The sequence below is a fragment of the Martes martes genome (genome assembly GCF_963455335.1).
Source record: "Martes martes genome assembly, chromosome: 7".
NCBI lineage: Eukaryota > Metazoa > Chordata > Mammalia > Carnivora > Mustelidae > Martes > Martes martes.
In genome coordinates this window covers 133,954,350-133,975,643 of record NC_137894.1, presented here as the reverse complement: position 1 = coordinate 133,975,643, position 21,294 = coordinate 133,954,350, and the positions used below count along the sequence as shown (strand labels likewise).

The window sequence follows — 21,294 nt, the reverse complement described above, 5'->3', positions numbered from 1 at the left end:
GGCCGGGGGTCCTCAGGGGCTGTGGGTGTGTCAGGCTGGGGGGCAGTTGGGGACTGTGGGCACCCCTGGGAGCCTGGGCTGAGAGCATCTAGAAGGCAGCAGGATGGGGCGTCAGGGAAGGGGCACCTGCTGATTGTCCCTGTGGTCGTGGCAGGTCTTGTCCACTCTGTGAGGGGCCACGCCGAGTAGTTAGGAGCCCACCCCCCTGGCTCGGAACCCGGCCGCCCCACTGGGATGTCACTGCAGTCTGTAGGCTCCAGCAGGGGGTGACGACAGGCCCCCTCCCTCGGCTGCTTGCGGGGGACGGGAAGTCCGTGAATAGCACTTAGCACGAGGCGAGCACTTGAGGATAAAATGGTGGCATTTAAACCTGCTCCTCGAGGCTGAGTCTGGCTGACAGCCTCCTGTTGCCTCACCCGTGGGGGTGGCGCGTGGGGCTGGGGGGACAGATGAGTTTCCAGAGCAGACCGGGAGAGACACCGCCCTGCTTCTTGCTGACTCTCCGTCTCATTCTCAAGCGGCCCACGGAGCCGCTACCTTCCTGCATCTCCCCCGACTCCCTGCCCCGGTGGTCTCCTCCCACCACGGGGCTCTTCCTGGCTGGGGGAGGCAGGAGGGGACCCCGACATCCTTGGGTGTGCTCATCCTGGCACCGAACGGATGAGGAGACCAGAGGTTGGATAGCCTCTGCTGGGCCCCTCAGGTAGGAGGACTGGGGTGCCCCTACCCCGGGCCCTCCCTCCGGCGGTCGGAGCTGGAAGGAGCAACCAGGAGCCAGGAAACGTTCAGTCTGTCTGGAGCCCAACGTAGGGGATGAGGCCCGAGTCAAGTCCAGGTGGCACAGGGTCCCGTAAGCCATCACTGGGCACCTGGGCCTTGTCTCAAAGGCTGTGGGAGCCGGAGCAGGCATGTGGGCAGGGCGGCCGGAGGCCGATGTGGAGCGGTGCGGAGCACAGACCGGAGCGGACGAGGCTGGGGCTGTGGGCTGCAGGGTGTGAGGCTGCTGGGCTTGACCCAGCAGACTGGACTGCTGGCCAGTTGTGAGGACTTGCTGGGTCCTCGCTTGTCAGGGTGTGGTCTGGCGGGGGTGGCCTTGGCCGGGAGGGAGCTTGTGAACCTTGCGGTCTCCCCCTACCCAGACCCACAGCTCAGGGCCGCATTTATGCGTGGTCCCCGGGGGGGTAGGGGAGTGTTGTGTGCATTTGTACATTCACATCTGAGACGACCTGGTTTGGAAAACCTGCTGCCCCCTGGGTGCGGGTCTGGGAGAAGGAGGGATGGGTGAGGCCCAGGCCTGCCCGTGGGGAAAGTGGGCCTGCGGGTGGAGGTGCGGGTCAGGCGGCAGGCGGGAGGAGGTCATACGGGATGTGGGATGGGCCTCCCTGGCATAAGGGGCCCCATCACGACCACCCAGGGTAGCGTGGGGACTGCAGAGAGCTACTGAAGAGGGCTGCAAGGGCTGGGCTCCGCAGGGTGGCCCGTGGCACTTGGCTCTGCCCTTGGGGCTCTGGAACGGGGAGGCCCGTCCTTGGTGAAGCTTCTCCGCAGGTGTAAATGTGGTGTGTGGCCACCCCCACGGAGTCGGGTGATTAGCCACCTGCTGGGTCGGGAGATGGGCTCTGGGTCCAGACATGCCTGACTGTGGACCATAGAGGAGAACGAAGTCCTGCCTTTGAGTGAGTGGTCGTCCTCAGGGTGGGAGGCAGATGGTGTGGAGTGTGCAAGGGTGAGAGCTGGGTGAGGGGAGGAGGGTCATGGTAAGGACCAAACAAAGCAACTGCCAGAAAGGCTAGCGGGGGTGGGGGGCACCTAAGGGGGCACAGTCGGTTAAGCCTCGACTCTTGGTTTCAGCTCAGGTCCTGATCTCGGGGTCGTGGGCTAGAGCCCCACGTCGGGCTCCACAGTTTAAGACTCTCTCCCTCTGGGCGCCTGGGTGGCTCAGTCGGTTGGGCATCCCACTCTTGCTTTCAGCTCAGCTTGTGATCTCAGGGTCCAACGGTCAGGCCGTGTGTTGGGCCCGTGCTCAGCGCGGAGTCTGTTTGAAATTCTCTCTGTTCCTGCGGGCACATTGTCTCTCTCTCTCTCTCAAATAAATAAATAAATCTTCAAAAAAACCAGAAAACGGCCGGCGGGGTGTCCGCCAGGCCTTGCTGAGATGTTGCTTTGCGGGATGTGGTTTCCATGATGGGGGGCAGGTCTTGGGAGGCAGGTGTCCTTGGCACGAGGAGAGGGTGACTTCGTGCCTGGGGCTTGGGAGCTTAGCGGAGGCAGGGTGAGCCCGCTCTTCCAGCCCTCCTCCTAGATTGCTGGCTCCCTGCCCCTCTGGAGTCTGCCGGTGCCGAGGCTCAGCGGGGCCCAGGCCAGTGAGCACACGCTCCCTTCTGCTGGAGGCTGCTTGTAATGGGATGGGAATTTGGCTGGCCCGGTTGGCACGGGCCAGGACCACAGCATGCCCAGCTTGGGCTGGGTCACCCCATGGGCTCTGACATCAGCCGTGCCTAGGTCAGAACTGCCAGAGGCCCAGCTTTGTGGGGGCAGGTGGGGTGGGGATGGGGGGGCAGGACGTCTCTGGAGTTTGACTTTCTGCCTCTGTGGCCATCTGAGTCAAGGGTCTAGTTACAGTTGTCATCGAGACGTTCTGGGGTGACTGACCTTGGGTTGTCGTGCTCTGGAGGCTTTCAGAACCGTGAGACTGAGTGGTGGAGGGAGACTGCACATGGAGGGAAGGGTTGTTTTGTTAGTTTTGAGAGACGTAAATGCGTTGGAGTGGGCGGTACAGTTACATGATTCAAATGCAAAGGCAGGAAAGGATTTATGCTGGCAAGGGTCCTGTCCTAGCTGTGCCCCTTCTCCCCTAGTTGCCCTGCCCCCCGAGCTGCTCCTTGTTTTCGATCCTTCCGGGTTATTCTAGCATATGTAGAGCAGTGCGTGTCACGCGTGCACCCGCATTTCCCTAGAAGCATCTGTGCACACACACACTATTTATTTGGAAGTTTTGGTTTTCTCAGCTGATTGCACGTCCAGGCAGATCCCCGTGCTTGTCCACGGAGGACTGGGCTCCTCAGCTGGGGGCTCTTTGCACAGTGGGGCTAGATCCTTCTCTCTCGTTAGGGGCTGTCCTGGCCATCAGAGTACCCTGGTCTCCAGCCTCGGGGTGCCATTCCATCTCCAGGCATCACCGGATGTCCCCCGGGGACAGTCACTCTCGGGGCTCGTGTCTGGCTTCCAGTCTGGCTTTGTTGCTCCCCGGGCACGGGCACAGGTTTGGCCTGCTTTGGTCGCCGTTCACCATTCCCACACACCCGACCAGTCCTTGGGGGGGTGTGCTCGTGGTCGCTCAGGGTGGCCGGTTCTCTGCCTGCCAGAAAGGAGGCCCAGATGGGACAGCGTGGCTCTCTCGTGCCCTTGCTGGAGACCCTGAACCTGTCCAAACTGCCCCAAACCTCGGCTTTCTCGTTTTGGAATGGGGCTATGATAGCCCTTTCTCTTCCTGGGTGCCGGTGCGGACTGAGGACACTGGTGAGTGGTGTCCTCCCCTCAACATCCGCTGGTGTGGGGCTTGTCCACGAGTGCCTGGTGACAGTTGACCTCCTCCTGACTTTCCCACGACTTCAAGTCCCTCTCAGTCCTGGCCTTGGTTCTGTTGTGTGTAAAATGGGGGGACCCTTTGCAGTGGAGGCCCCAAGTTATCAGCCCCCCCCGCCCCCCGCCATGGCAGAGAGGAGGAATAGAGGTCAGCCGCCCAGCCAGAGCCTGTGGCTTTTTGAGCTTATGGTCCACGTGCGCGGAACTGGTCCGTGCTCTAACGAGGGTTAAATGGGAGGAGGCAGCGAAGGGTCGGGGTGACATTGACAGGCGGCTCACCGTGTGCCAGGTGTCATTCACTCCTCATGTCATAAGTTACCACCGTCATGCCCAGTTACAGATGGGGAAACTGAAGCACAGAGCGCTGCCCTTGGCTCTAGGAGGCATACAGCAGGTGAAGCTGTCCTTGTTAGGATTAACTGGCTGCTCTCAGGACGAGTCCGAACGTCACAGACCCTGAAGGCACAGAAAGAAAGAGGAGAGAGAGAGGAGGGCCTCCTGCTTTCCTGGGGCGGGCCCTGCGCTGGAGGCGGAGGGCTGGGCTGGTGCCGGGCTGGGGCTCCCAGGCGGGTGCGGGAAACCGGGGCAGCTGGGAGTGCTTCCCTGGGAGCAGGCCGGCTGGTGCTGGCGCCTTTGTTGGCTTCATTCGTTTTTGCCTGCAGGGGCCTGAATGATCTGAGCTGCCGGTAAAACACTTGTCGGGCCGATGCTGTAATCACACTGCAAGGGACACTTGAAATTATATCCACATTTGGGAAGCTAATTTGAAAGAGCATTTTCCTTCCTAATTATATGCAATCAGCCGGTGTTATCGGGGGTTCTTTTTTTCCCTCAGCCAGGAGGCCATCTGTTTTTCTCTTCCTGCCTCTCCTTCCAGCATGGAGCGGGCCACCTCCCCGGGAGAGGGACCCCCAGCCCTTGGCTGCCTGGAGGCCCCCGTGAAAGCTTTCCGTGATGACTGATGGGGGACGAGGGAGAGGGGAGGTGGGCATGAGGCCGGACTGGGGCTGCGGGGTGGGTGGTGGCGCTCGCTGTCAAGTCTAAGGCACGGGTTGGTGGAGAAGGTGATGGAATATGATGCTGTGGTTTGGACACTGTGGAAGTCAGGATTCTTACGGGTGCAAGTGCCAGAAGACCCAGTTCAGATGAGTTTAATCAAAAAGAATTTCTCGGTCCCGGGTACCAAATGGTGTAAGAATAGCCCCTCAGGGCCCCCAAAACATGCCTCCTGCCCCTGCCTCTCTCTCCCCGCACTGTGATCTTTCCTCAGTTCTTCAGCTGCTCGAAACTCTTTCCTACCTCAGGACCTTTGCACATGATGCAGTTCCTGCTTCCTTGCAGGCTTTTTCTACTCTCATCACACCACTGGCCTCTTGGCCTTTAGATCTCAGCACAGACCTACCTTCTCTGCCTCAGCCCCTTGAATGTTCTTCTCAGAGCATGTCACGTGTTGTTATATTTATTTCACTTGTTTGCATGTTCACACTCCCCTTTATGCTCTGAGTTTCTTTATGACAGGAATCCTCTCAGCTCTCTTTACTTTTGTGTCCCCAGTAGCGAAACTGTCCCGGGCACATAGTAGGTGCTCAGGAAATATGCATGAAACAAGTGAATGAATAAAAGAATACTTTGGATAGAAAGGTAGTTTTTGTGAAAGCAAGTCACCAGGAGGAATTTAGTTTAAGAAAACCCGTGGCAACTTAAAAAAAAAGCCCCCTCTGCCTGCCCCCTGCTAACTGGATTCATTCCTTTCTGTCTTGGGTTCTTATGCTGGCCGTGAGGGTCATTCCTGGAGAGCTGTCCAGCAGAAGAGCGTCTGAGTCAGGGAAGTGACTTGGATGTCTCTCAGGGTGGGGTGTCTGCCCTTTGCCTGCACTCAGGCTTCTCCCTTCTGAGGAATCAGAGCCTCCTCTTTCTGGCATTTTCACTTCTGCCCAAGGCCTGGGCTCTTGGCTTTAGGTCGCTGCTGCTGTGACACCCCTGTGGGGGTGTCTACGGGATTTTTCACGATGCTCAGGGCCTGTTGCCATGGCTTGCAGCTGCAGAGCCTGGGAGGACGGGAGCCCGAGCAAAGAAGGAGGTGGGGGCGTGTGCCTGTCACCCCGAGCAGACTCTGGGCCCCCTGAGGCTGGGCTGGCGTGTGTTTTCATGGTGCCTTTGATTTCCTGGACTCCAGCGACCTGGCCAGCTGTTCTCTCTTGTTGGTGGATTTGGAACCTTCTTAGGACATGAGCCCCACCATGTCCCCCATGTACCAGTCCCCCCCGCCCCCGATGGCGGGCATTTGGCCTCTGCGGTCACGGGCCAGTCCCCCCGCTGCCTGCTGCCGGGAGCCTGCGGCTTCCCTTGCTACTGGGCTGAACTCTGCTTCTGTGGTCCTGCTTGGAAGGTGTGGATTCCAAGTGACATTGTAGTCCGAGAAGCTGTCAGCCCTGTGGAGGAGGGAGAAACAGGTGATCTGGGGCCTGGCTGGTCCCGGCTCCATGTGGTCTTGGGACGTCAGGGCCCCTAGAAATGCCTTCTGGCTCTTTCCCCACAGGCCTCCCCCAGCCGCCCTGGGGTCAAGTGTGGAGAAGGGATGTCAGCCTAGGATCAGGGCAGTTGGCTGGGTGGGGGGCCGAGGGGCAGCTGTGTCCAGCCCAGTTGCTCCTCCAGAAATCCCAGCAGTCTCACCCCACAGACCCGCCGGACCCCCGCCCCCTGCCCCAGGTCATGGGCCGAGCCTGGTCTTTGCCGACAGGTGCGGCTTTAGACTGTGGTTCCGCTGTGGCTTACTTGGTTTGAGTTTGGGGGCAGGTTTCTTTGTTTACAGATACAGGTATAGTTTTTCCAGTTTTATCGAGATGTAACTGAAAAATAAAATTACATTGAGACCGTGATGGCGTGAAGATTTGGTGTGTCTGTGATCTGTGGAGTGACCGTCACGGTGGAGTTAGTGGACACGGCCGGTACCCCCTGTATTTGCCTGTTTCTGCTGGCGGCAGGAACAGCCCCACTCTCCGTGGACTTCGGTCATGCGACACAGCCTTGTCAGCTGTGGTCACTGTGTTACACATTAGATCCCTGGACATTACTCATCTTGGGACTGAAAGTTTGTCCCTTTCGCCAGCCTCCCCCCATTTCCTCCTGCCCCGCCCCCCAACCCCCGGTGACCACCATTTGACTCTGTTCCCACGAGCTTGACTTTTTTCCTGTTAGATTCCACAGGTAGGTGACACCGAGCAGGGTTTGTCTTGCTCTATCCAGCTTCTGTTTGGACGAGTTTCTCTGTGAATTTCCTCACTTGAAGAAACAGGACCGTCACATCCCCTAATGCAGCCTTTGAAATGACACCCCCTCTGGCCCCTGTCTCCTCCCTTGCCCTCTCTCCCTGGCTCAGGGAGAACAGGCCTGAGTAGGGGTGAGGGGGCCCAGGAATGACTGATGTTGCCAATCATTTGTTTGGGTTGTGCCGGGGCTCTGGAATCTTCCTTAAATTTAAGGGTCCCAGGAGCGCCAGATGGAGGCTCTGCCTGTTTCTGGAGTTGGGTGTTCAGTGCACCTGGAAAGGTGGGGAGCCCCGGACCTGTACATGGGGGCCCAGCAGGCCCCTGGGGTCTTCGGGGTGCCTTGTGCTGGGCTCAGGCAGCAAATACCTCTCTTCGGGGAGTGTCTGTCGCTGCTCCGAGTCACTTGGCAGGGTCTGAGGGACGGGGCCTTCAGTGGAGCCGGGTGGCCTTGGAGTGAGCGGTGGGAAGGCCTGGCCGGGCCGGGCATCTCTCGTGGGCCTTACAGTGGACCCAAGGGTCAGGAATATTACACTCCCCGCCCCCCACCCCAGCTTAGGGCCAAGGCTTCCAGGTCTGGGGCCACATGTCTCCACGGCCCAGACCCAGGATGCCTCTCCCTGTCAGGGATCCCTGTGTGGGTGTTTGCTTCTGCCCTTTGGAGTCCTTCCAGGATTCCCGAGGGGGCTGAGCTCTGGCCTCCTCCTCCGTGACTGGGGAGGCTCGGGCCGAACCTCCTGATTTGTCCCTGGCACACCTGTGGACACTTCGGGGGGGTGTCTGAGACTCGTGGGATGGTGGGGCCGTAAGAGCCTTCGTGTTGGGGGAGACGGACTAACGCCCCCCACCCCCGCCGGGTGTCTTCTGGGGTGGTGCTCCCTCACCCGGCGGAGGGGCTTAGCGGATGTGCGTGAGGGCCTGGAGGGAGGAGAGCATCCCGGACACTTGGGGGGCGCCGGCGTAACGACGCTGGTCCTTACAAGAGGGAGGCAGGAGGGTTCGAAAGAGATGGGATGGCGAAGCAGAGGTCGAAGTCCTGGGGCCCCAGCAAGCCAAGGGGTACAGGCGGCCTCAGCAGCTGGCCAGGGCGAAGGCGTGCTTTCTCCCGAGAGCCTCCAGAAGGAAAACTCAGCCCTGCCGATGCAGCTGAGGTTCCTGACCCCCGGAGCCGTGAGAGCAGACGCTCGTGTCCGGCACAGGGGCCGTGTCTGTGCTGATCTGTTACAACAGCAATAGGAAATGAGGACAGTGCTTGTCCGCACTGCCTTTCTCTCCAGGCTGGGACCGGGTCATGGTCAGAGCCAGGCTTCAACTCCCTACCCTTTGTCACGTGCTGTTGGATAAGGCCGTTACTTGACTGACCGCTTGGACCGCCACCATCCTGTAAACAGCCCCGGGGTTGGGGACATTTTAAAATAAGGTGCTTTATGGTTTAAGTTTTCTGAGATCGGGGGTGGGGAGAACCTCACCTTCCCTTTGATGGGGTGGAGGGGGCTGGGGGAGCCCCGCTCCCAGAAGCCCTGGCTTGGACAGCCTCCCTCCTGGGCACCCTCTGGGCTCAGCTCAACCAGCAATCTTTAGTAACCTTCCCACAACCCCAGCCGCCCCCACCAAATGTTTGCTCTATTCAGGGGGGCCCTGTGGCCACCAGCATCTCTAGGCAGGGCTTGTGGCGTGGGGGACCCCTCTGTTCCCAGGCCAGCCCAGGGCTGAAAAGAGAAAGCCCAGCAAATGTTTGACGGCAGTGCTGCGGGGAGCTCTGTGCTCCGGTAGTGGGCCGCCCAGCAGCAGCCCGCCCCCTCCCCCAAACTGCAGGGCTTCAAAGAACCCTCTCATGGTCTTGGAATCCAGCCGTCGGGCCAGAAGGGAGCTTTCAAGCGCAAGGGAGTGTTAGCAGCAGGATCTGGGTGGGTAGAGACGTTTAAGCTCCCCTGGAACGCAGCCCTTAAGTGTCACCCTCCCCGGTGCAGGCCCAGGACACACGTTTGTGCGGCTATTTTAAGGGTGTGTGGTCCCTGGAGGATAGGTGATAAAAACATTCCGACCTCCTTGGGCAGGCTTCTCGCTCCCCCAGTGGCTCCCAAGGAGGAAAATGTCAGTGCTGGAATGCCTTTCTCTCCTCCTGCTGTAGCTTAGTACTGTGTTCCTTAGGCTGGCTTTCAACTGACTGTGCTTTCTTGGGAATGAGAAACTGCTGTGAAGAGAACAGGGTAGCCCCGAGGCAGGCAAGGCTGACAACAGGGGGGGTGGGGTGGGGGGGTTGCTGGAACCAGCCCTTCCTGCAGCCCCTGGGGTCTCCTAGCAACCCCCCCAACCCTGCCCCAGCAATTTACGGCCCACCCCTGATTAGGAGAAAGAAAAATGACAGCACCTGCAAGGAGGTAGTAAAAGACTTGCAAGGAATTTCGGAGAGTTATTAGTATCAGAAAGTGGGAATGTGTCAAGTGCCATTGAGGCAATCTCAGTATTTGTTTCCAGATGAAAAGTTGTGGCGATTTCCAGTCTGAAATGGTGACACTTTGGATGTGGCAGGACACTCCCTGGGGTAATCTCCAGCCCACCCCTGCCTCAGTTTCCCTACCCTGAAAGTTGAGGGGTGGAGGTTTTAAACACACCTTGGCCCCTGGTGGCCCTGGCCGCTCTCCTTTCCTCCAGGAGATGCTGGGGAGGTGAGTCACCAGCCCTGCCCGTCGCCCACCTCCTGGGTTCACCAGGGAAAGCCCCTTTCAGGGACCCCTGGGGCTTGTTCTGGGTTGGAAGGAACACGCTGACTCACGCTCCTGCGTCTGCACCGTGTGGAACCTGTGAGCCGCCCCGCCTCCTCCAGGTGGGGCACCTGGTCTGGGGGAAGGTCTTCAGTGATGAGATTTGGTGACTGTCCACTCAGGGGACACCCCCCCTCCCCCCGCCCAAAGACGTATGGCCATATGGCAGCTTCCAGTTTATCTGGTTCTTTCCTGGAGCTATCCAAACAACTCAAATGTTTGTACTACCTTTAAAATTCTGTTTGTATGTTGCCTTTATATTGGGCCATTTCAGTTTCTGCCATTGTGAATAAGAGGGAAATCCCAAGTTGTGACACCATCAGTAGGTCAAGTGGGCTTCCGAGGATGCAGATGGACAGGGATGGCTCAGGGTGGGAGCCCCCTGGTGCTGGGAGACTTCGGTGTTCATCCAGGAAGAGGCCCACAGAGCACCTGCCAGGTTCAGGGTCCACAGTGGGCACGGGGTGCTGAGCTCCCAGCCCCTGGCCTCGGGAGCCCAGGGTCCAAAACCCAGCATGAGCAGTCTTCAGTGTCACATGGCTATGGGGCCACAGAACCATCCTTTCTGCTCTGGGGAAGGGGCAGGGGAACAGCCTTCAACTGGCTTGATGTCCAAGCTGTTCGTGATGCTTGAGCAGGAGTTTGCCGGGGGAGGAAGGGCATGGCAGGCAGAGAGAGAATAGTTTGTGCCAAGGCACAGAGGTGGGTCGGGCCCAGGTGTTTTTAGAAAATGGGCTCCCTCCTGGGAAGGTTTCCTGAGAGGAGGGGCTGGGGCCACCTTCCCCCCAACACCTTTATGCTGCGCCCCCACGTGCCATGGGCCAGGGGTTGTGTTCAGAATTTGGGGGCGTAGACAGAGGCCACTGGCCCTGCTTCTTGGAGGGGCATTTATCAGGCAGGCAAGGCTGCAAAATCAAACAAGCCCCGGAGGTTTGCGGCAGCAGATTGATTTATAGCTTGTCCCTAGTCCGGTGGCTCAGGCCTGGTCTCTGCACTCTGGCGTTTCTCCAGTTTAGGTCAGAGAGTCCTTTGTTTCTGGGGGTTGTGCCTTGTAGGGCCTCCACCCTGGGATGCCTGGAGCACTTCCTCTCAGGTAATACGTGAAGATGTCGGTAGGTGTTGCTAACTGTCTCCTGGAAGCAAAAAGTGCCCCGTTTGAGAACTCCCACAAGCCGAAGGGCCTCTTAACAGGTATCCTTCTGGTTCCTGGCCTGGCTTTGTGGCCACCCTGCCTGGTTTCTTTTCAGAAGTGGGTCTGGGCCAGCCCTGGGGGCCATCTGTGTCCTCATGCTCCCATGGCGGTGGCTGATGTCCTGGAGGACTGTCTGCGGAGCTGGACGCTGGCAGTTGAGAGCCTGAACTTGGAAATGACCTGGATCACTCTGTGCACATTTCATTGGCCAAAGCAAGCCATGGGGCCTTGCTGAACCTGGGTGTGTGTGTGTGTGTGTGTGTGTGTGTGCGCGCGCGTGCGCGTGGGGCAGAGGGATGCCCAGCAGAGCTTCCAGGATCGGGGGCCACCGTTACTGTTGTCCACCACAGCATTCTTAGCCTAGTTGGGGGCGGCGACACTGAGCCAGGAGGCCTCTCTGTGCTCAGTGAGGGGGCTCAGGGTCTCTGAGGAGGCTGGGAGCCAAGGGAGGTTCCTGGGAAGCTGACCTCGAGTGTGAGTTAGGTGGTGACCTTGGGGTGGCAGTCGGGGCAGCGGGCAGTGTGTCCGTCCGCACACATGGGGGAGGGAGGAGGCCCAGCTGCGGCTTCGCCCGAGTCCCGGGGAGGCCCTCTCAGGGCCTGACCCTCTGCAGGGCGGGGAGGGGCAGGAGGCAGGAGGTGGGGAGGCTGCCTGCAGGCCTCTTGGGTGCTAAAGGCCATTATTATTCCCGCCTCCTGAAGTCGGCCAGTTACCAGACTGGGCTACAAATGGCCTGGACGAGCGCATGCCTGGCTTTCCACTTGCATAATTACACACTTCCCGTTAGAGGTTTTCAGCTCTGGGTGCAGGTGCGGCTTCTTTCCCCTCCCCTCTCGGTGGGAGGGAGCCTGCGTTTCCGGGTTGATTCCCCCTGCTGTGAGTCTCCCTTGGCAGCTGGGTTAGCCTGCCGGCCTGCTTTCTGGGGCGGCCTGCCCCCTGTTGCCAGCCCTCAGCTGTGCCTGGGCAGGAGGCAAGTGACCGTGGCCTTGCAGATTGCAGGAAAGCGGTTCTTGATGAGCCCATGAGCCTCCCGTTTTGGACGAGCTTCTTGAATGGCCGCCCTGCTCTCTCCAAGGGCCTGCGGTTCTCCCAGCTGCCACCGGACTCTTCTCTCCCCGGTGGTCAGAGGAGACCTCTGGCTCTGAGCGTCACCCTCTCCCCCTTGGTTTACTTGTCTGCAGGCCTCAGTTCTGACACCTGCCCTGGAAGGTGGGCCGGGAGGCTCACGCCCATTCATCAGATGGGGAAGCTGAGACCCAGGCCCCGGCCTGCTGCTGGTTTCCACAGGGTCCTGCTCTGTGGTGAGGCAGGCCTGCCTCTTGTTGGGGTTGTTCTCCCAGAAGGTCCCGTGTTGGCCCTCCTGATGCCACCCGCAGTGGCCTCCTTGTGGCATGGGCTCGTGGACACATCTCCCTCGGGGTGCTCTGCCTCCCTGACTTCGGAGACCTCCTGCTCCTCCTGCTTTTGATCCTGTTCATTGGACTCCTTTGTCATCTCCTGTCCTCCAGCGCTGGGCTGTCTTCAGGAAGTGGTAGCCACTGTCACTTACAGAGCACCTGCTGTCGTCAGCGTGACAATTGTCTGTGACGGAAACTCAGTGTAAACTGGCTTCAGCCAATTCTGCAACTGCGGGGCTGGAGAGGACAGGCTCCGGGCCGGCTGGATGGAGGGCTCGAGCTCCGACAAGACGGTGCTGGCTTTTTCTCCTGCTGTGGCCTCCTCCTTGTCAGTCTGGCCACAGAGAAGCCACAGAGCGCTAATGCTCTTGGCCACGCTCTTTGTGCTGTGAATAGTCCCCCAGGACCTCGGGCCCCCTGCCCATCCTGCATCCAAGCAAGGTGCCAGGCCACGTGTCACCCCAGGAGAGGGTACAGCCCCTCAGTTGTTCGCGTGCCCATCAGCATCGTGTGGGATCGAGGAGGGCCAGTTCTGGAGGGCAGGAAGGCAGTACAGAGCGAAGTAAAAGAAGCCCACATTCTTAGGGTGGGCCCCAGCAGCCCTGTGGGGTCGGTGCCAGGATTCTCCTCACTTGAGAGATGGGGAAACCGAGGCATGAGGCACTGTTGGGTCTGGTTCCAGGGTCTCCTCTTAAGGACACACCTGCCTCTTCCGCTTTCACCTGTCTCCCCGATAGTATTTTCCTAGCCCTGAACTGTCTGCTCAGCTCAGTTCTCCATTTCTGATCCCCTCCTGGTACGACTACAGGCGAGAACACAGAAGAGTTTAGCCACCTTTGCGTGGCGTGGGCGCACCGTCCGCTGCTGGTGCTGGCCTGGGCCTCGGCCTGCTGTGCCCATCATCTGGTTGTCCTGTCCCCAGGACCCGGAAGGTCTGCCCCTGGATGAGCCCTCCCACCCCCATCTGGTCCTCCTCCTCCTCATGCCCAGGCTACACCTTGTTCCCAGACCTGACTGCTCCGAGTGGCCCCCGGGGGCTTGGCAAAGACCCGAATCCCTCCCAGGCTCCCACTCAGAGTCCATAGGACCAGACCTTGAGCTGGGGTTTTGGACAAGTTCTAGTGGGGGTTCTTAGCTGTCCACCCTGGTATTTGGGATCTGCCGGTGCACAGGGTAAGGGCCAGGCTGTGCTGTGACATTCTGGGCCTCTGGGGCTTCCGGCCCCTTTTCATTGCCCCTGCCCAGCCCTTTCTGTGGATCTTGGCCCCGCCCCCCCAACATCCCCAGGCACCTTTGCGGAAGGGGGTGCTCCTCCTGTTGTTCCTCTTTGACCTCTCCTCCCAAGTGTCTGTCTGTAGTTTCCTTTCATTGATATGGCCAATGCCACCTCCTCCCTGAAGCCGTCTCTGATTGCTCCCCCACCGGCCGCGAAAGGATAGTTTCCTTAAATGAGCATTTTAAATTCCTCAGGGCTGTGCTCTCCTTTGACTTCTGGCGAGGAGGAGTCCTTTTACAAGACAGATCTTCCCTTCATAGCAATTCAGCTTTTGGAAAAACAGGTTTATAATTAGGAGCCGTGGGCATAGTTCTCTGTCCAGAACTTATTAATCAGTATTTATCGAGAAAACAACAGTTTCAGAATCTGTACAAGTTTTTTCTAGGTGCAGGGTTTAAATAAACTTCTTTAATTCTTTAACTTTTATTGTTACTTTTTCTATCATTTGGGATGTAGTTTCTATGCTTATTGTAGAAAACTAGAAAATACAAGGAAATGTAAAGGAAAAAAGCCACCCATGTCTTTCCTGCTGTGGCCACAGTGGACAGGCAGTTCACGCCCTCCTGGTCTGCATGCCATACAGTCCAATAGTTAAGTGTGCTCAGAATCAGGACCAAACGCTCCCGCTCCCGGCAGGGCAGTCTTGTGGTCTCAGAAGGGCATTGTTTCAGCTCCTCTTTGAGCAGAACTTGGAAACTTTTTTTTTTTTTTAAAGATTTATTTATTTATTTATTTGACAGAGAGAGAGAGAGAGATCACAAGTAGGCAGAGAGGCAGGCAAAGAGAGAGAGAGGGAAGCAGGCCCCCTGCCGAGCAGAGAGCTGGACGCGGGACTCGATCCCAGGACCCTGAGATCATGACCTGAGCCGAAGGCAGCGGCTTAACCCACTGAGCCACCCAGGCGCCCAGAACTTGGAAACTTTTTTAGATAAATCCTGGACTCCTCTACTTCATGTTATTTTGAAAAAATATACATATTTTTAAAGATTTTATTTACTTATTTGACAGAGACACAGAGCTTGAGCACAAGCAGGGGGAGCGGCAGGCAGAGGAAGGAGGAGGAACAGCCTCCCCACTGAGCAGGGGGTCCCATGTGGGACTCGATCCCAGGACTCCGGGATCGTGACCTGAGTGGAAGGCAGACGCTTAACGGGCTGAGCCCCCTAGGCGCCCCCAGTTCATGTTACTGATTGACGATTGATTCATGCCTTTATCAGGCATTTACCTTATGCAAGCACTGGGTATGGAGGCCGCTGGAATTTTACCAATTATTTAAAAGATAATTAAAAAAAAAAAAACCACTCCTAGTGTTTGAGAATGTGTTGTTGGGTGCACGGGGCACAATGCTCCAGCATGAGAGTGTACAGTGAAACAGAAGTCTTCTCACCCCACCCCCAGCTGCCCTTGCCCTTGACCAGAGGCCACCCACACCATTTTCTTTCATTCGTTCTGGTGGTACTTTCAGATTCCTTCTGTGTGTGTGTGCAAGCCCGAGTTCTCGTGCCGGTTGATCTGAGCCCAGGCCGTGGCAGGCGGCGCACAGAGCTTTGCACCTTGCGTTTTTACATGGGGGGGTCGTCTTGGTGATGAAGCCTTCTGGGCGCGTGGGGGGCTTCCTCGTTCTTTTTATTACTGCCCAGTACTGACCACGTGTGGTTTGTGAATGGCCCCTCTTGGGGTCTTTAAGTTGCTGCCGGTCTTTTGCTGTCACAGTTAACAGCCTGAAACACCATACACGTGAGGACGTCTGTGGGGTGGGGCTGGCGGCGCTGGGGTTTTCAGGAGGAAGGGTTCATCACTTGACAGCAGGCCGTCTGGCTTATCGTCTCCTCCCTCCTCCCCCTTGGTGTCAGAAACCAGTTTCTGGACTTCGGCAATTTCAGGAGCCCGCTGCTTGGGAAGCGAGGGTTGTTGGCCTCTTGGTCCCACAGGAGTTTCAGAGGAAGGAATGAGACCCCGACAGGTTTACGTTCTCCTTTGCTCCGTGGGCTGCAGTGGTGTGCATGGGGTCCCTCCACCGTGGGGCGTGTGGCTTCCTGCCTGCCTCCCTTCCTGCCTCCCCCGCTTACACTGAGACCCTAGGGCGCAGAGACCTGCCTGGTCGTCCTCCGTGCCTCCCCTGCCAGCTCTGCTGTGCCTGCTGCTTACCACCTGGGCGTGGGGCGGCCCCACAGCGTGGCCGGCACCCACACTTCTTGAACTCTTCTGGCCTCTGCTTGCTCATCCGTGTAATGGGTCATCACTGCCCCTCCCTGCTGGGGCTGTGGAAGGCGTCAGCATGCAGGGAGCACCCGGTGCACCTTGGCCGCCCCGACTGATGGTGTCTCCCGTGTGGCCTGCTGTGGGCTGAAAGGGGACCCCCCCTCTTTTCTGCCAGTCGAGCCAGATCCCATTCTTGGAGCTCTGAGCTACAGAGGAGCTGGGCTGGCTCCTGGGACCTCAGTCCCACTTAAGATTTTCCGCCTGCCTGTGCACAAGATGACTTCTTGTTGTTTCTTTTATGTTACGGTTCTCTTGTGTTTTCAGAGTGGGAGTCCTGTTTGTTTTTTAGGACTGGGGGCGGGCGAGCTGACTGGGACGGCGTCAGATGAGGGCGGGTTGGAAGTGACCGCAGTCAGCCTCGGAAGGAGATGAGAGCCACACGCCGGGATAATCAGGATGCCATGAGGATTAACTCAAAGGGAAAACCCAGGGCCTGGCGGCAGCCCAGCACAGGCCCTTTCCGCCTGGTGCAGGTCACGTACGCACGCGCCTGCTGTCCCCTTCGGTGCCATCTGTCCTTCCCGTGGTGTGGCCCCAAGGCTTGTCCTTAGGGACTTCCCAAGGAGCTGTTCCCTCAGCTGTTGGAGATTTTTGTCCTGGATCGGGGCCAGGGGCAAAGTGAGGAGTCTCTCTGAGCCCAGCCTGGCTGGTCCCAGTCACAAGTCAAGTGGCCGTGGACTGGTCACTGTCACCGATGCTCAGGTGGAGAAGGACAGTCTGGGAGTGAGACCGAGGCTGTGAGGGGTTCCCGCTGAGCGTGCTGGTGGCCCAGGGGTGTGCTCTGAGTCCAGTCTCTCCCCTCATGATGTCATGGCAGCCAATGGGTATTGGCTGTCATTTGTTCTGGAACTGTGGAGAAGCTGAGTGATGGTGGGGACCCCAGAAAGCATCAGCCACTGGTTTTCAGGTTAGGTTCCTCGGGGCCCAGCGGCATGTCGAGGTGTCAGGTTGAGGGACGACTGGCTTGGCGTATCCCGCAGTGCCAACCGGTCTGTCCATCTGTCTTGCTGACTCAGGTAGCGGCTTCCCTTCGAGGTTCCGCCGGGTGCCGGCTCCCAGGAGGTGCCGGGAAACACTCAGGTGAGCCAACCAACAAATGCAGAGTTGGTAGGCGTCACCTCCGCGGTGTCATGTGAGGGGATGGTGACGCTGCCCAGGGGCCTTGGTGCCAACCTCCTCCCCTAGACCGTGAACCCCTCCAGGGCCTAAGCATTTGGTGTGGCCCCTGAGTGCGGGGCCAGGCTGCACACGGGAACCTGAGCTGAGCGTTTAGGGAGTGCCTGGATGCCAGGCGGGCACCCTTAGTAGGCACACAGTACACACAGCCATTGGACCTGCCATCGTCCCTGCTCTGATTTCCAGCCTTGCCGAGTCACAGCCTCCTCTGAGCACCCTGGCCTTTCTTCCCAGGAAAATGCACATGGGCATGGCTATATGCCACAGGCATTGCCTACAGACCCCTGTTCCTGCCCCTGTGCCCTGCCCCCGGAGACAGCCCATCAGGACTCTGGAACGAAGGGCCAGGATGATGGTGGTCCCAGGTTCTCGGGACTGATCTGGCTCTGGATAGGTGGGTCGGGCGAGTGTGTCATGGGTCAGGGGAAGGCTTCCTGGGAGAGCGTCTGTCTGAGTCATATCTGAAAGGCTGGGATGGAAAATATGGACCAAGGCTTGGAGAAGTGGCACAGCCCGTGTGCCCAGATGCTTGGGGCGGGGGAGGTAAAGGCGGGTGAGTTGCAGGGGCCCTTTGTGCATCCGTCGGAGAACTGGACCCTGTCTGGAGTGGGCTGGGGTGGCCATGAGATTGTGGGTGAGAGGCGGAGGAGGCAGGGTCCGGGCTGGCAGCAACATTGGCGAGGCCCATGATGGTTGAACCAGGCTCAGAGGACGCATAGGGTGTCAGTAGGGGCTAGAGATGGCTGGTGTTGTGTTAACTAAGCTGAGGAGGGTTGAAGGGTTTTGGGGCCTCCTGCAGCTTGGGAGAGTGGATGGATTGGGACAGACCCGGGAGGCCGGGCCAAGGTGTGAGACCAGATATCAGAGGAAACGGGGAGCCATGGGAGGTGATTGAGGCAAGGAGAGAGGGTCAGACCGTTGGTGGTAAATGCGGTGGAGGGGAGTGTCCTGGGGTGATCCAGGTTGGAGCTGTGCCCCTGAAGGGCTGGCCCTGAGATTGGAGAGGGAGACAGCGGCTGTGAGGAAAACAGGCAAGCTTCGGGTCTTTGTAGAACAACAGGCAAGTCCCCCTAGGAGATGACTCTTTCTGTCTCTCTGCCAAGAGGTGGTCTTGCGGACTGACGAGGAGCTCACAAGCCTTCCCTTTGCTAATGGGTCTGTTCTGGGGACTGTGCTTGAGGGATGCAGCCGTAGGCTGTCCCATCCTCCTGCCTGCAGCTGGCCTTAGTGAATGTTCTGGAAGGATGCTTCCTGCCTGCTTGAGTAACCTTTGTTTTCTTTGTTTCTCTCCACAGGAAGCGAGGGATAGAAGTGGTGCAGGTGAGTACAGACCACGCCCTCGCCATTTTCACCTGTGGGTGGGCCTTTTAGGGCTCCTCTCTCCGCCTCTCCCACAGGTGTCTGGGTGCTTGAACCCCTTCCTGAACTTCTCCCCGTGTGGAGTCTCTGTGATTTCTGCCCTGGCAGGACGTGGGTTGTGGTCGGTGGTCTCTGGGGTTTGTGGAGTTGCAGCTGCTTCGTTGGTGGACAGAGCTGGCAGGGGGAGAGGTGGGGCTGTGGGTAGGGGTGCGGTAGGCAGGGTGCAGGAGCATGGCCACCCAGCGAGCCTCTGGGGTCCTGTTGCCCCCCACGGTTTGTCTGTGTCTGCGCTCCGTCTCTGCCGAGGGAGTACAAGCCCCCCTCCTCCCCCCGCCCTGGGCCTCTGCCTTGGCTGCTCAGCCCTCTGGGGGCGAGCCCTCTCCTTTCTCGGACCATTCTTGTAAGTGGTGTCATCTCTGAGACGACGCTTGCTCCCCTGCCTTTCTCCCCTGCACCCCTAGGTCAGGCGCACCCCCTCCCTGCTGTCAGTGCGATGGCATCTGATCTTCCCTGGGGGCCCCTGGCTCCTGGAGTGTCTGGAGTCAGCGCGGGGGCTCCTGACCCCCAGGCTGCCTCCCCCTGGGGCAGACTTGGATCAGGGGCTCGTTGGCTGGAGAAGGAAGGATGGATGGAGTGTGTGCGCTCTGACGGCAGCCGCGGGAGCCCTGGTGGGGGGCTGCTGAATGAGTTCTTCCTCCGGCTTCCCTCCTTGGAGCGGGTTGAACTTGTGACCTGGAGGCTGAGGTTGGTTTTGGGGGAGGAGGTGGCTTCTGGAAGCCCCTCATGGGCTGTCGATTTTTCATCCAGGCTTATTTTGGCTCTGCAGAGTGGCGTGATCTGCACAGAGGGTTTCTGTGGACCTTAATTTCTTAGACCTTAAAAGGGGGAAAGTCAGAATTCAGGACGGGGTAAGACGCGTGCTTGCGGGGCTGTTTCTGATTGATGGGTAGTGGCAGCCGGGAGGGTTCCAAATCATCCCTGAGGTTAGCTACAGTGCTTGTCAGGGTTCACGCAGAAATTTCTGTGGGGGGCACGTTTTAGAGGAAGTGAATTCATGTGCTCACCAACACGTTACTTAAAAAGGGAAGAAATGTGCCCTTCCCCCAATACCTGATTCCTGTCCTGGAAGACCCCTGACAAACATGGTGGGATGCTCCTCCCCCTGCCCCTCCCCTCCGCCGCAGGAGGAAGGGGAGGGTGGGGGAGGGCAGAGGGCCTTGGAGTTTCAGGATGGGAGGACAACCTGGGGGGATAGCGTGTTTGCCTTCCGTGGCTTCTTGGGAAGATTTAGACTAAAACCTTTAATCCACTTAGTCCGGGGTGGAACCAGAGACTTGGAGCCATTGTTCTAGAATTTACCGGGCAGAAGAAGAGTTGCAAGATCTTCCTTGATGTGTCTGCTGTTCACTTTGGTGACGACTTCGGGGAGGAAGTGGTGGCTGGGGACCAGAGAGAACCCAACGTGGATGCTTTCCACACCCGTATCTAAAAATAAAACCCCCGCGATGTATCTCTCTGTACCTCCTCCTGGCGTCCGCCCGTGTTTGGAGAACTCGGAATTTCAAGATGCACAGAAGGATTCTTTGCAAAATTTGGAAACCGAGACTACTTGGCTGGTTTCTTCAGAAGCAGCCAAGCTTCTGTGGGCCAGATGCCCGGGCTGGTGGGCCCCTGGATGCCGGGGATGGGTGCATGCCACACCCGAGGGGGTCTGTGACTGAAGTGGGGGGAGGTGAGCATGCCGTCAGCCGGCGCCCAGGGTTTCTTGTTTTCTTGCGTCCGTTGCCCCAGTGGCAATGTCCCTTTTTGTGAGCCACTCAGTGACAGGAGTAGTGTTTTCGTACCCATTTTAGAGTTGAGGAAATGGAGGCTCAGGATGTCTCTTGGGGAACTTGGCTGGTGGTGGTGGCCTCGGAGTTTGACTGTGGGCCGGCGTGTCTCCTGAGCCCATGGTTTTTCTGCTAACCGGGGCCCCTTTGCATCTTAGTTTTACTAAATGTTCCATTTACCAAACGTTTCCAGGCCTGTTATTACCTGGGGTTTGGGGACTATTTTTTTTCTTGATACATTATTTGTTTATTTAATAGAGATAGTGAGAGAGGGAACACAAGCAGAGGGGAATGGTAGAGGGAGAAGCAGGCTCCCCGCGGAGGAGGGAGCCCGATGCGGGACTTGATCCCAGGACTCTGGGGTCACGACCTGAGCCGAAGGCAGACGCTTGACGACTGAGTCACCCAGGCACCCCTATTTTTTTCCCAAGAGCTATTATTTATTTATTTATTTAAAATATTTTGTTTATTTTTTGAGATTGTGAGAGCGCACAAGCTGGAGGAGAGGCAGAGAGAGAGGGAAAAGCAGGCTCCCCGCTGGGCAGAGAGCCTGACATGGGGTTTGATCCAGGACTCCAGGATCATGACCTGAGCCGAAGGTAGACGCTCAACCAACTGAGCCACCCAGGCACCTCAAGATTTAATTAATTAATTAATTTATTTATTTATTTTTAAAGATTTTATTTATTTATTTGACAGACAGAGATCACAAGTAGGCAGAGAAGCAGGCAGAGAGAGAGGAGGAAGCAGGCTCCTCGCTGAGCAGAGAGCCAGACATGGGGCTCGATCCCAGGACCCTGGGATCATGACCTGATCTGAAGGCAGATGCATAATGACTGAGCCATCCAGGCGCCCCTGGGCTCTAGCTACTATTAAAAAGGATATTGGAGCCCAGGGTCAGGAGCCATGACTGTAAAGTGCTGGTAAGGCCCTGCGGTGTCCTCGAGGGAGGGGAGTCCTCTTGAATGGTGAATGGTGGTGGTACCACGTGAGTGTTGACCTTGACTATGGATGGTAGTGTGCCGGACACCGACGCCACTGATTTGCTAGAAGCATCCATGGGTGAGCTCTCCTAGCTAGGGTGAGCGCACATCTCAGAAAGCAAATCGTGCAGCTCCTCAGCTCCTTCACGGGCTCGTGCCTGCGGCCCACGTGCTTGGGAAGGAGCTTGTAAACCCTCCTTCCTT

At 58.0% G+C, this 21,294-nt stretch overlaps 1 protein-coding gene across 2 annotated transcripts in view; it reads left to right on the top strand.

Moving 5' to 3' along the window:
- Window positions 1-21,294, top strand: part of ITPK1 (inositol-tetrakisphosphate 1-kinase) — a 167,696-nt gene that overhangs the window by 20,384 nt on the left and 126,018 nt on the right. For both annotated transcript variants that reach the window (XM_080808815.1, XM_080808814.1), the window contains one exon: window positions 18,215-18,239. In XM_080808815.1, the coding sequence (XP_080664941.1) occupies window positions 18,215-18,239 (25 nt within the window). The remainder of the gene's footprint in view (window positions 1-18,214; window positions 18,240-21,294) is intronic.